The sequence below is a fragment of the Spea bombifrons genome, chromosome 3 (genome assembly GCF_027358695.1).
Source record: "Spea bombifrons isolate aSpeBom1 chromosome 3, aSpeBom1.2.pri, whole genome shotgun sequence".
NCBI lineage: Eukaryota > Metazoa > Chordata > Amphibia > Anura > Pelobatidae > Spea > Spea bombifrons.
The window spans coordinates 99901413-99915607 of record NC_071089.1 but is presented as its reverse complement, the minus strand read 5'-3'; the positions used below and the strand labels follow the sequence as shown (position 1 = coordinate 99915607).

Here is a 14195-nt window from a genome sequence, read left to right as displayed (position 1 = left end):
AAAGTCAAGATCTGACAGATTTAGTTAATTTCTTATATGATAGGTTAGAATAATTATTTTAATGGAATAAGTTTTAATAATTATCATGCTCTGCAAGTCAGTTTCTGTACCTTGAGTTGATTCGTCATGTACTACTTGTCACTCGCCCTTTTTTATTAGGTATTATGCATTTTGTTCTTTAGTTAGTAGCAGCGGTAGAGGCTAATATAGTGAAGGAAATGATAAATGCATGAGATAGGCATAAAGCATTGAGAAGAGCCCAATGATGCTTATCAGCCATCAAATTCAATGTCTGTATTTTATGTCCACCTTCATTGGAGGACAACGCTATAGGTGGAGCTAGGAGTAAGACCAGGGCCACCTACCTTGCCCCCTCGGAAGGTAACCGAGAGCTGGGATATGATGTCATAGCCCAGCACACATCCTCAGTACCTTGGGAGGAGGCCACACGTCAGCTGTGATTGAGGTTGGTTTTACTACAGCACAGACCTCAATCTATGTTACAGCACCCAGGGCCAGTCAGTAGAGATAAGAGGAGTTCCCCAAACGTCCCATGGTCTCCATTGCCCTGAAATTCAGGACAGGGGAACTACAGCATGACAATGCCTAAAAATTAGGGTTGTCCTGTAAAAAATGGGATACTTGGGAAATATACTGTTAATGGGAAAGATATTACAATTTAGTGTTTAAAAGAGGTGTTCATAATATTTGCATTGTAGATTTTGGAAGGATTTCACAGGAAAAAAAGGTTTACTAATAAGTCATGTCACATACAGAAGGTTTTTAGGATACTCTGAACCCCTCCCATGCACTCTCTGACACAGTGTAAATATGCACTTTGTCCCATGATATTGCGAGATCTCACCACCTGGAGTCCTAGGCCAAGAAAGAACGTTCAACTACCCAAAAGCAGGTATTAAAAGAAACAGAGGGTTAGCATTACTATATCTAACGCGTATGTTAATGTAGGTGTGTCTGATCGCAAGCAGGCATCAGAAGATCCAAGAGCACGTGAGACACAGGCTGGTCGTTGACACTCGCAGCTGAAAACGGTTGCATTTTTGTCACTTTGTATATGCTGTCTGCAATGTTCCATCTAATTTTTCTTAGGTGGCATGCGCAGGAAATTTCTCTTGTGCAAAAATTTTCCCAGAGCCAAAATTTTGTGCCCACAATATCCACGCCGCAAAAAGTATCAAAAAAAAGTTTGTGTCTGTTAGATAAACACAGTTTATTAGACAATGACAGTGAGTCCTTACTCCTTACCATACTGCCATTTGATAAACAATAAAATGTTTCAATCAGAACCAGCCAGGGAGACCCTCAGACTAAAAAAAAGTATATAAGAGAAAAAGCACTTCATTAGAAAACCAGGGCTTCATTAGCATAGACATAAAAACATCTTAGTGTGGTGTTTAAGTAGTGAATCTCATATGGCCTCCTACAATTGGGGAGCTTCAGTTCTACAGATAAATTAATTAATTGGTACAACATGACATAAAACCCATAAACTACATAATTGTTTACAAGATTCTAATGTTGAAGCAAGGTAATCATTTTTAACATGGAGCTACTCCTTTACATGGTAATTAGTAATGTTCCCAGTTGTGGAACAGATTCCTAGAGGTGAAACTAGTAGGTTCTGAGACCTAGAACAAAGCCTTCATGCTCTATTATCTCTCAAACCTTCTCATTTCAGTCAACATATCCTTTACTGACCAGGATAAAACTGGGAAGGAAGGTGGGTGGGGATTTACTGCTTAGTATGTTTGTGGACATTGTCCAGGAGAACAATCAGGGATGGGGTTGATGTACCTGAGTCCACTCAGATAAAACTTGGACCTCTCAACTAAGAAATTCTCATTCCAGTGATTAATAATATCAGCCCCTCCCTAAGTTTAACCTTTAAAATAGTATGTGGGCTGCGGCCCTCATCATTATAAAGTTGAACACTGGGCTACAATAAGGTCAACCTGCTTAAAAGATAACTTAAGAAATAGTTTAGTGACTAATCCCCAATGCTCACAGTATGTGGTACAAAATAGTTGTTATTATGGATTCTTGTGGGCGTAAAAAATTGATATCGGGCTGTTGGCTATAACTTTTCCCAGGCAAGTGTTACTTTGATACAAAGAGGCTCTCTCCAACATTTCCTTTCCTTTTTTTGAAGAATAACAGTAAAAGGCTGAAATATGCATAAAATTCAGATACTGGACAATTTTCAACTACCACAGATATTGCAGACCTACAAAACTAGGTAAAACAGGAATGATTTCAGGTCCAGCATTTACATGCAAGATAAATGTTTACTTACTTAATGCATGTTTACATAAAAAAAATATATCAGGGACAAACTACCTACACGATAGTTCAATAAAAATAAACTTACAACAGTCGTCCGTGCACGGATAACAAAGATTGAACATTCTGCCCTCAGGTGTTCCCATGGCAACTACTGAATTAGGCTCCAGGACCACACATTTTACATTTTGGCCAAAAATACAGGAAACAGCAAACCTTATTTGAATTAGTGAAGTAGGTTTTTGTGAGTAAGTGTAATAATAGAGCTATACAAACTGAAAGTGGACAGAATGACCCAATGGTTGTGAGATCTACAAGTAGATGGATGGCCTTTGTCTTGTTCTGGGGACCAAATGGAGCAGGAGTGGTTTACAATAGAAAAATACTTCTCCCGAGACTAGATGAGTTCATGAAATATAATTACTCTTCTACATTAACTATGGGGTCGAGCTCTTATTTTGAAAAGCATGCAGCCCCCCTGCTGTTCCCTGAAGTGGTTTTGAAGGACTTGTATTAAGAAACCTGCGTCAGTGATAAGAACCGGGTGACAGAACATTGGCATAGCTCTGCTTTGCCACATCTGCCTCTCCTCTGTATTTGTGGTGACTGCTCCGTGCTCCCCGTAATTGGCAAAAAAACAGAAAGTCCTGAGCATTCAACTGAACACTAACCTCTTTATAAACTAGTATACCCGAGCCAAGCATCCTTGTGCTTCCCCTCCCTGACACCTTGCACATTTTAAACACACAAGTACAGATGTACCAAATGTTACTAGACACAAATACACGGGGACCCACACATGCTGATCTCTTTTTGCATCCAAATCCATAGAGATATTAATCAGAATCTTCTCTATGAATATGGAGCGTTTCCTTACCGAAGTTCCATGTGTTGCAGGAGATGCGCTTCATTGAATGCTCCCCGTGCTTAGCAGTGCGCATGCGTCGGTACTCTCTTCCAGTCAGCTTCACTAATGTCTTGTGTTAGATTTCCAGAAGGGTCAAATTAGACTCCCTGCATACATGTGCAAGAAGTGTTCCCATAGGTTTGAATAGGAGTACTTTCCTGTTAGTGATTGGCATGAATCATGGAAAGCATACTAGTACAGAGTGTACCAGTAGAACACTGAGAGAAAGAAATGCTATCCACAATATAGAGAAAATTGCAGGTACATATAGGGAAGAACTTAACCCCACAGCTATGCATTTCAAGAGGCAGAGCAAGAGTGGTTCCCTCTACAATTTTTTGGCTTAGGGGCAATACTCCCATCACACAAAGCCAATGACATGAAATAGAACATATAGGCCAGAGAAGCTTTTGGATTTTAAAACTTGGGGCTTTAAATCAATTAAAGAACTACATTGGTCAGCACGTCAATGGTCAGCATTGGTGTATAAAACTCACATGTTGCCGCTCACCTTGAAAATGGTTGCCGAAACCAGTCAAGAATACAGCAGTGTTTTGTAATTGCTGTTCCACCATAAATAAACCTCACACTTTTTTCAAGAAACTACAGGGTGTGTTATGGAATGCAACAATTTTATTTGATGTGATAAGGATAATAAGTAATAGATTTGTATTAAAGTTCATTATAGCTCTCAGGCACTAACAGCATTTGATGTGAGGTTTTATGTACTGTATAATATTTCATTGCTTCAGGTCAGATTAGCAGCTACACCTTTTATAACAAGTAACGTTTAAATGATATTGTGGAGTGTATTTGCAAATGTATTTATTAATTTTCAAACATACTGAATTTTCAAACACAGGTCCATTCAATGTGCCATTGTAGGATAAAGCCTCTGAACCCATATCATTAGGCAACAACATGCATCAACCTCTCCAAGAAGAAAAAATTAAAGGGAGAGGCAAGCAGGAAAGCTTTTAGAATGATTAATTGTGTATCTTTTATTTACATGTATATAAACAATATATACATTTATAGTAGTATTTTTTTTAAAATGCATCATGGAATAAGCAATCATGAAAAATGTGTGCTATAAAGAGTGGTAATATTACTTAAGTCTTAATGTGCTTGAAGGTTAAGATGACTGATATCTGCTAAAGTCACCTTTCTATTTACATAAAACACAGGGAAATGGTTTGGAAACACTTAAAGTGGCCCAATCACCTAAAAAGGAGCATTACAAAACTACTTATTCAATATGTTGTTCTAAAACACTTTTAGCTTTAACATAGTGGTAGTAAATCTTGATTTGAATAAAATGTTAAAATCTGCATTTATATTTTCTGTGTAATTCAGAGATGATGTATCTCATAATGCATTCCACTTCCTAACTAGAACTACTATTCTTTGAAATATTTTTTGTAATCATGTTTTAAATACAGTTTTTTTTAAATTATGGAATAATTGTATTGTTGTGCTGCTGCTTCTTCTTATGTATATATATATATATATATATATATATATATATATACTCATGCTCCACATACATATTAAGCAAAGTCAGGGAGTGACTTTTTTTTAATATTATTTCCTTGATCACAGGTTACCCAAACAGAGCAGTATGGGTACTTTAATTCAGCGTTTTCTCTTGTGATAAATCCATCACAGCACTTATATAACAGTTATATAATGTTCAGAACAGCTTAGCTGCTGTAAATTAATGAATACCTGTCAAATCTGCTATATGTGCTAAATCAATTAATTTCATCAGTGTTTTTTTTTTTTACATTTTCATTGTCATTTACAATTTTATCCAATTGGGGTTTTCAATGTAACTGTTCATTACACTTTTCATTTACGCTATAATTTTAGTAAGAAATAATATAATTATAAATAGATCATCTAATAAATGTATAGTTAATGGTAATATTTTCCCTTTTCTAGGATTTTGTCTCAGATCCAATAATATTTCTGCCAAAAATGTAACCAGCCTGGCTGGGAATGGGTTAAATCTTGTTTTTGTTTACTGTTCTTTTTTCATTTCCTACCTTCATGCTTTTGTGGCCAATGTATGTCTAGTCACAAGACTGTAAGGGGAGGGGGTTACCTTATACTCACTTTATGCATAAAAAGATATTACAGTATGGGGCTATGGCTGTGAGCAAGGAGAAGAAAAGGTGATGCTTCTGCTATGTGATTCTCCTCTAGACCAGTCCAATCCTGAACATTAGCAAGAGAAAGCCTGCATACAAAGACCTTGCATTACATCACATTACTGAAGAGCAAGCAAGAGCACAGACACACTCACAATCAGCAGCTGCTGCCTTTGTTACAATAGCATAAAGGCAGTGGAAGAAAGGGAGTGTGTCCTCCTGAAGCTGTCTGGATTTATATCTCTCCCTGTCCAGCAAAGAGGAGAAGGGATACAGGGATCTGGGGAGATCCAGGAGGAAAAATGAATTTATCTTTCAAGCAAGGAGGAGACAAAGAAAAGCACTGAGAGATGGGTAGGAGAGCTGAAAAAGCACCAAGGAGACTGAGAATTCTGAATGTCTAAAGGAAGTGCCTCCACTCCAGGTGTGACTTGATACAGTGAGTACTGTAGGTGATGCTATCAATATCTTTCAATGGGTGATGCTGACTCCTTTGTGAGCCAGACTCTCTTCTGATCACTGCCATATTATTCAGACTCTAAGACACTTGCAAATGCATCTAAATGCATGTAAATAGGCCTAGTCAAGAGGCATTGTCTGCAGAATCATCTCAAACTGGATAATGTTTGCCCGGGTTGATTTAATATCACTATTTTAGTGATGCTCCATGAAGAAGTCCAGCTCCCTGAATAATGTTTACAGCAATATATGACCTTATATTCCGCTCTAACTATGAACATTAAGTCCCTCTGAAGAATACTGAACTGTAATATGCTGTACACATTGAGGCTGATCAGCTTAGTACCAGCAATGATAATTATCTTTCCTGAGTCCAGTTTATTGTAATGACATCTAGTAGGACTTGAGAATTCACAATTAGACCTGGGATTGAGCATGAATTTGGACGTGGTGATGGATCATACCAGCAGCAGCTTGGGCTCAGATCTCACACTGTCATATGAGGAATATGAATGCAAGATATGCTACAATTACTTTGACCTGGACAGGAGGGCCCCCAAACTGCTGGAGTGCTTGCATACTTTTTGCCTGGAGTGCTTAAACACCCTTCATCGCAGGGAGGATAGGCCATGGCGTCTCTGTTGCCCAATATGCCGGCACCGCACTATTGTACCAGACTCCAGGGTGGATGCACTGCCGATAAACACTAAGGTGGCTGAGGCCTTCCCACTATATGTGAGACCAGATGATCCATTCCCCCAGGATATCCTTCCTCCCATAACTTATAATCAGCGTGGGCAACAGTATCACCATACTGGGGCTGGTGGTCTACTGGTCCATGGTCCTTCTCAGTTACATTACACTCTGCAGCCTGGACGAGAGATTATGTCGGCAGCCACCACAGGTTCTAGAGGCCAAGGAGCTTTTTCAGGCCTATCTCAACCACAAACGATAGGTGCTCCATCCCCGAGAAGAAGTTATGAGAGATGCCAGAGTTGCAAGAGAGCAGTGCTTACTGGAGGATGTGTTTGTGTTGTTTTTTCATTCTTGGCAATGGTGGTTTTGCTTTTTGCTGGCCTGGTTTTTGTAAACCGATACAGTGGTGCCCCTGCTCCCTCCCCAGCAGGGCCTATTTGCTTGTCAGTAGCCAGTGTGCTGGCTCTCTTCTCAGTGGTGGTCACCTGGGTTATCTGTTGGCTGAAATATAGACCAGAGCCTGGGGAGGGAAGCAGAGGACTGTCAGGCAGTCAACGGACTCACTAAAGTCTCCACCTGTTCTACAGATATAAGGCATCAAGGACAACGGAAACATACCCTTTAACTCTAACGTCAATAATGTTATGTACTAGGGCTGCGCATTTTATTTCTACAACTGTTGGATATCACAGCTTGAGCACAGGCATCTCAATTAAAAATGGATTAAACTTCTTGGGCAAGGATAAACAGTTGTGTAGCCTTGCCATATATATATATATATATATATATATATATATACTTACACATATATATATATTATTGGGTTGCAGAATGAGAGAACTGCTCTACAGCTTCCTGGCTGTTAAATGGTTATATATGACTCCATGGCAGCCTGTGCGAAGAATCTCTTTGTCACCGGAGGCCTATAATCCAGTCCTGATCGTGTATGTATAGGTAATATGTTTTCTAAACACTTATGGAAGCTTGTAATGAGAGCTACATAAGAGATACAATCTACCTAACGCAGGTAATTGCTGTGCTTTATTTTCCTTTTAATGGAGACTCGTCTGTCTTATTTAAGAATCTGCTTTCTGCTCTCCGTGCATTCGAATTTCCACACCATTTATCACAAGCACAAGTAAACCATGACTTAAAATGGAATCTTTTAAACTTAATGGGAGCAACGCATTTATTACCAGCTTGTGGGTCTCAATTAAGAAGGAAACAAATTTATTCTAATATTCTGATATATTAGAATAAAATTGTGTTGGCAGTTTAACCCTTTCTATGTCAGAGGGCTTCAGCAACACCTTAGTGCTGACTCATTGATTTATTGCTTTTTCTAGCATGTTAAGGAAATAAACAGCAGAACTGTCAGATTATTTGGATCACATACAAACAATACATAAACTTTTAGGAAGCCTTTTCTGTTTTATGGCAGCAACCTATCAGTGCCTGCATTTATGTCACATGACAATTAGGTTTTCCCAACAAAAAATAGGAATGAGGCAAAATGTTACTCGATTAAGAAATTATATATAGGAGGGGTTGGGCATTCACTAGTCCTAGAGGTGATATTTGTAATGCTGCATTTAGTTCTGAAAATGTAATTTCAGCACATTAAGTGGAACATCATCCTTAAAGCACTGCTCAGCCAACCGGCACTTAACATTATATATTAATTCGCTAATGACAATAACCAGAATACATAGTAATGCAAAAATTCAATAAAAGTACAGAAATACACAGTAGGAGATCTGTTGCCCCTGAGAACATTATATTACTCATAAAAAAAAAAGCTCTTAATGCTGTAAAAAAATTCAGTGTTGCAATGGTAAAACTCAACGTAGTATGAAAGAGAAATGGAATGAGTTCAGTATTCCTGAATTAAAAAAAAAAGGAAGAGCAAGACATATGAAGGAAAGACATGTAATTGTAAAGCAAGTCTGTAGTGAGGAATGTCTAATAATAATGTGTTATTAACACAACATTCGGACTATATTTTATGCTCTGGTCAGGGCCCGACTGGTGATGACAAGACGGCCCTGGTACTTTAAGGCCCGTGACTGCCTGATGATGTAAGTATGGCTGATGGCTGGCAGCAAATTGAGCGAGTGTCTGATGCTGTTGGCCAGTGGCCCACCAGGCATTTGCCAGTGTGCCAGATGGCCAGTCCGGGCCTGGCTTTGATGATCTCCAACTTGTGTAAGCTGGGTTTATCTTATTGTTCACACAGTGTGTAAGCTGGGTTTGTTGTCATTATTTTTGTAATATCAGGGTATGCATTACTGTATAAGCACAAGATTTACACAAACATCCAATGTGTTTGTACACAGAAGCAATAAAATGTTGCTTTACGTTATAATTTCTATTTGCAAATATTGTTATTGAGTGGCTATTTATTACTCACAATCTACAGCACATTATGTTAGGATTATTGTTTATATATGCATAAATATATATATATCTGTTCTGTAAATTTTTCATTAAAATCATGTTGTCACTGGACTTTCTAGGTTTGTAACTAAGTATTTTTCGTGATGAAAGGACTTATCTTTGAGACATTCAGTTTTCTAAGCACTGTTCAGTTTGTTCATGCTCTGTACAATATGGTTAAGTGCAGTAAATGTGTTTGGTGCAAAGTTACAGTTTATAGAACGAGGAGTCTCTGACCAGACAATCACCTACGATATAACTGTCCCTAAACATGCTGACAACCATCTGAAACCCGTATCAAAACCTTTTTCATATGTATATTCGCAGAGCTAACTTGTACAGTGATATTTCTTGTGGTGTTACCAATTTACTTCATTTTTAGTCTTTTTTAAGTATTAAAATGAATGTTATGGGATAAGCTTTCAGTGCTTAGTTTCATTTTTTGACTAGATGTCACAAGAGTATGCATTACTAGGTACAGAAAGTCAAAATTGAATCTCATTGTTCAGAAGTTAATAATACGACATATCAGATATATTGAGCAGTAGCGTTTCCACTGCCATTTACCATTCCCCCATATCTCGAGGGGTTTTATAATTAGTCAACCTTGATTTACCTTTTACTGATTGAAGGCCATCTTCGATTAGATGCAAAGCAGTGAGCTTAATTATTAAATGTAGTCCCTTGCCTCGAAACGACACTATATGGAATCCATGTAAGCAGAGACTGGACAATTACCTGCCTAAGAGGGTGATTGGCTTCCTGTTATGTGGCAAGCAGGCTGCCGTCCGCTGAACCTGCCACCCTAGTTGGCTTAGGCCAGAAGATTCCACTGACTGGGACAGTGGCAGCAACCTAGGCTGGTCTTAGTACCAGGAATGCCAGGCAGCTGCCCAGAAAGCCTAAATCACAGGGGTGCCCTTGTCTGGCCCAGTATTACAGCACTGTCCAGTCTAGCCACATCGGTGGCTCAGTGCAGGATCACAGCTCCTACAGCAGAATGCACGGGGAAATGAAGAAGAGACCAATAGCACACAGATGTGATCATGTAGCACAACTGCCAACACAGGCTCAAGTGATTCGAACTTAATGCACATGCACACGATTAACATTTCACTGGGAATGGCCCTTCATAATGGATCAGAAACTTGAAATGTGCCAGCTTCTCTGCTAACTCCTCATCACATATTCTGTGTTATTGTATGCTTATAAATAATACAATAGTTACACCCACATCAATAAGAAACAAAACAAATAATAAATTACAATATCATCAAAAATTGGATTTGCCGAATTCAAAACAGAAATAACTGCTCTTAACACAGCGTAGTAATAGTGCCCTGCGTTGCAGTCATGGTGCCATGCACACACAATTTACTTTGGCACAATGTTTACATAATGCCACCCCGCTCAGGCCAGCACACACAGGTTAACGCTTTTCATTCCAGGCTTGAAATGGCTAACTTCCTATATTTCGTTGGAGCAGGACCCTCCTCACCTGTTGTTCTGTAAGTCAAATTGTTATGTCATACATTGTGTTTGCCTGTAGGGAGTCATCTATGCCAGCTCCTGCTGTAAGAAGGCAGTCTTTTCCCCGCAAAAGATTGCCAGTTAATGAGCTATAGAGCTCATCAACTGGCAACCTTTAATAAATAGTCAAAATATCCTATTTATATATATAAGCAGAGTCCTGGTGCTTAGAACCATTTATATCTTCCAATCTATATGACATTATCCAACTAACTCTTGTGAGTAAATAATAATAATATGTCTGCACATGTCTGACAAATAGTGGTCTTGGGTTACAACCTCAATGCCCTCTATGGAATGTTTAAAGTAGCAGAAGCATAAAATTAAATTTAACAGTTTTGGGGTTTTTTGCAGAAGAGAGGAAGCAAACATAAGTCCCATGACAAGAAAGTGAAGAAAATGAGCATAATAAAAAAAACTACCTTCTTTTACAGCACTGTAATGCTTAATGCTACGGAACACTCACCCGCTTGAACAAGAACATGTTTCATCACTGCATCCCTTTAATATGACCAAAATTTCCTCATGTGACTTCCTTCAAGAAGCCAGTCCTTCCAACTCATTTCCATCAAACACCTCGGATTTGAGCCTTACCCCTTTAGGGCTGACAAACTTTGCAGCAATAAAATTAGTCTCACGAGTAAGATTTAAATTCAGCCTCATGAAAGAAGAAAGGAATTATTTCACAAAGAGTTTTAGTGCATTGCTGGGGTGATTGACCTGGGGCATTTCATTCTGCAATGCTTATGCCCTTGACCACTAAAAAAAACATGTTTCCTTTGCAAATCATTTTTGCAAAGGAAATGAACAAAAACTAATTTTTACTTTAATGTATTTTAAAAAAAAATCTAAAGTACATGTTTACTTTAATTAATGGTTAAAAATGGCTGTTAAAAGTCAGCTCCATAAGACAAAAATATAAAGCTGTTTTGATCCAAGAGAACTTTGTCATTAGTAAGTTTATACCTTATATATGTGAAGTCCAGAGTATTTGTGTCACTCTACATTGCCTCAACATTACTTTGATTGAGCTCCATGTTCACTGTAATTATACTACACTTATTATTTGATTACGTATGGACATGTTGACAATTGAGAGTTGACAATAGAAAAATAACCTACTATATAGGAAATACTTCATTCATGTACCTCAAGGTCACAGGTCAATGCAACACTTCACTCACACTTAGAAAAGCTTTATTTGTTTGGTAAGAACCTGCTAATCAGGCATTGCTGTTTCTGCATACTGGCCAGCTGATCTCACGATAGGACTGGAAAGCACAAGAGATCTACTGGCAGCATATTGTCACATTAACTTTTTTTTCTGCCCAAGTTGCCATATTGGGCTTCCTCAGGAGGGTACCTAGGGTATTTGGCACCCAGGGCATATCCAAAATTTGGCACCTGCCCCCCTTCACCCCACTTGCCTGCTGCCCCCGTGACTCACATACGCACTGGCACACATTTTTACACATACTTGTACACATTTGCACAGACACACTCACACATGCTCACTAAGACACACACCTTACACACTCATGTTAACACATACTCCCTCACACATTTATGCTCACACACACATCCAAGCTCATACATACACATTCATACTCACAAACACACATTCACATCCACGCTCACACATACGTACACATCCATGATCACACACACTTATACATTCATGCTCATACACACATACATATCTATGCTCACACACATCTATGCTGACACACCAACATTTACACATACATACTCACACTTACAGGTACACATCCATGCTCACACATACAAATTCATGCTCACGAACAAACGCATATACACATCCAGATCGGACCAGCCATTTGTGAGCAATTTTGGACCAGCATGTCACACCCCGCCTGTCCCCCTAAATATGCACTGGGCTTCCTACTCTTAGAGATGTTGCCTTGTCTGTAGAGGAAGACTTTAACTTGTGAACTTTCCTGTTTAACAGATTTACAGTTTGACATACAAGATCTCTGCTGACGGGAGCGAAGATGATTGACAACTGGCAGCCTACAGACTACAAACAAGGAAGAGATTGAATTTCTAGTTCTACTTTGCTAAATTATATGGTTTGACTTTGAAGAAAATTATTAAGAAATCATCAGAATTAATGTTTGCATTATTTTAAAGACATTTAATAATAATAAAAATAATAATAATGTAACTAAATCATGTAGTATGTTGTCTCTCTCTGTTTGGGTGGGGAGAGCTGATGACCATACACACAGTTGTAAAATGTTGCTCTCTACCGAAATATGCGGTTTTCTGAAAAAACTGAAATAACACATCATCAGACTGAATAGGTCTCCGTTTGCAGGTTGTTTAACTTTGGGATGGGTTAGTAAGTTCATTTTCACTGTTGCCACAACTCTATGTGACCATGACCATATGATTTTCCACTTTTTCAGCTACACAATATGTATATCACATTAATTTCCTTAATCACAAAATACTCCTCTTCTCAAACAACACGTTTTCCCATGGACTAAGGCTCTACTCCTCGTTTATCTCCTCTTTCTTTTCCCGATTACAAAACTTTACTTGAGCTACCCCATATCTCTGGAACTCATTTCCATCGAACCTCCGGCTTTCACTCTCCCTCTCAATATTCAAGAAACATCTCAAAACCCACTTCTTCAAAGAAGAATACAATCTTTTCTTCCTACTACAACTCCCACATCCTAAATGATCTATATAGTAATGCTGGCCCTCCGTATAGATGTATGTTTAGCAGACTGGTTGCTCGAATAACTGCAACCAGATAGTAGAAAAACAATAAAATATGAGAAATGTTGCAATCTATTTTTAATGCACATGTTGGGGACACTTAAATCCATAGCATGAAGGAGACAATGCTAAAAGTCAGCCATAATTAGACTCACAGCTAATGCCCCGCAGAACAAATGCACACTCATTCACACCATACTGTGCCATGACAGATTATTACACATGCATTCAACAATTCTTATTCATAGAATGTCGTTCCTACAGCCAGATCACCGGAGCTCTGGTGCACATGCTACAAAACAGGAGCTCCCTCTTCTGGGAGACCTGTGACAAGATCATTTCATTACGGCAGCCAACCGTTTAGATCTGACCTGACTTAAACAGCTAAGAATTGTCACAACTTTGTTAATCAACCAAAATCAATAGAATTTGAGGGATAGTTAAAGGCTAAGCCTTTCATAGAAACATGATGGCAGATGAGAACCAATCGGCCAATCTGACTCTGACCTTAGTGTTCTTGGTGTTGTCCAGAGTCAGGGTACCATCAGATGCATGTTTATATTCCCTCACTGTATGAGATAATAATAATAATAATGATAATAATAATAATAATAATTAAATTATTTACATCATGCTGCATTTCCAAAAAAAAAAGTGCTAAATTTAAGCTCATGGTCAATACACTATATTTGTGTTTAGTTAGTTTATTGACCAAAAATAAATAAATATATATTTACTTGGCCTAATCTTTTTGAAGCAATTTTTATTTTAGTTAGCAATGGAAAATGTAGATGTTCCTTTTGTGAAATGTTTTTTTAATTTAATGTTTCTAGTTTTATTTTTTAAAATGTTTATTAAATGTCAGTAAACAACAATATCAAGGGAAAATAGAACCCTAACCCCATATGCTTTATATGGTATGTCAAAAGTTTTATTGTTTGTTTATGTATAACAGCATCTTTCAC

The 14195-nt window shown here is 38.2% G+C and overlaps 1 protein-coding gene across 1 annotated transcript; it reads left to right on the top strand.

Moving 5' to 3' along the window:
* The first annotated feature begins 5356 nt into the window (after nucleotides 1-5356).
* On the top strand, nucleotides 5357-7118 carry LOC128483856 (E3 ubiquitin-protein ligase RNF152). Its single transcript, XM_053460158.1, has one exon. It carries the CDS (start codon nucleotides 6256-6258, stop codon nucleotides 7081-7083), a length of 828 nt encoding a protein of 275 aa, XP_053316133.1. The 5' UTR covers nucleotides 5357-6255; the 3' UTR covers nucleotides 7084-7118.
* The last annotated feature ends 7077 nt before the right edge of the window (nucleotides 7119-14195 follow it).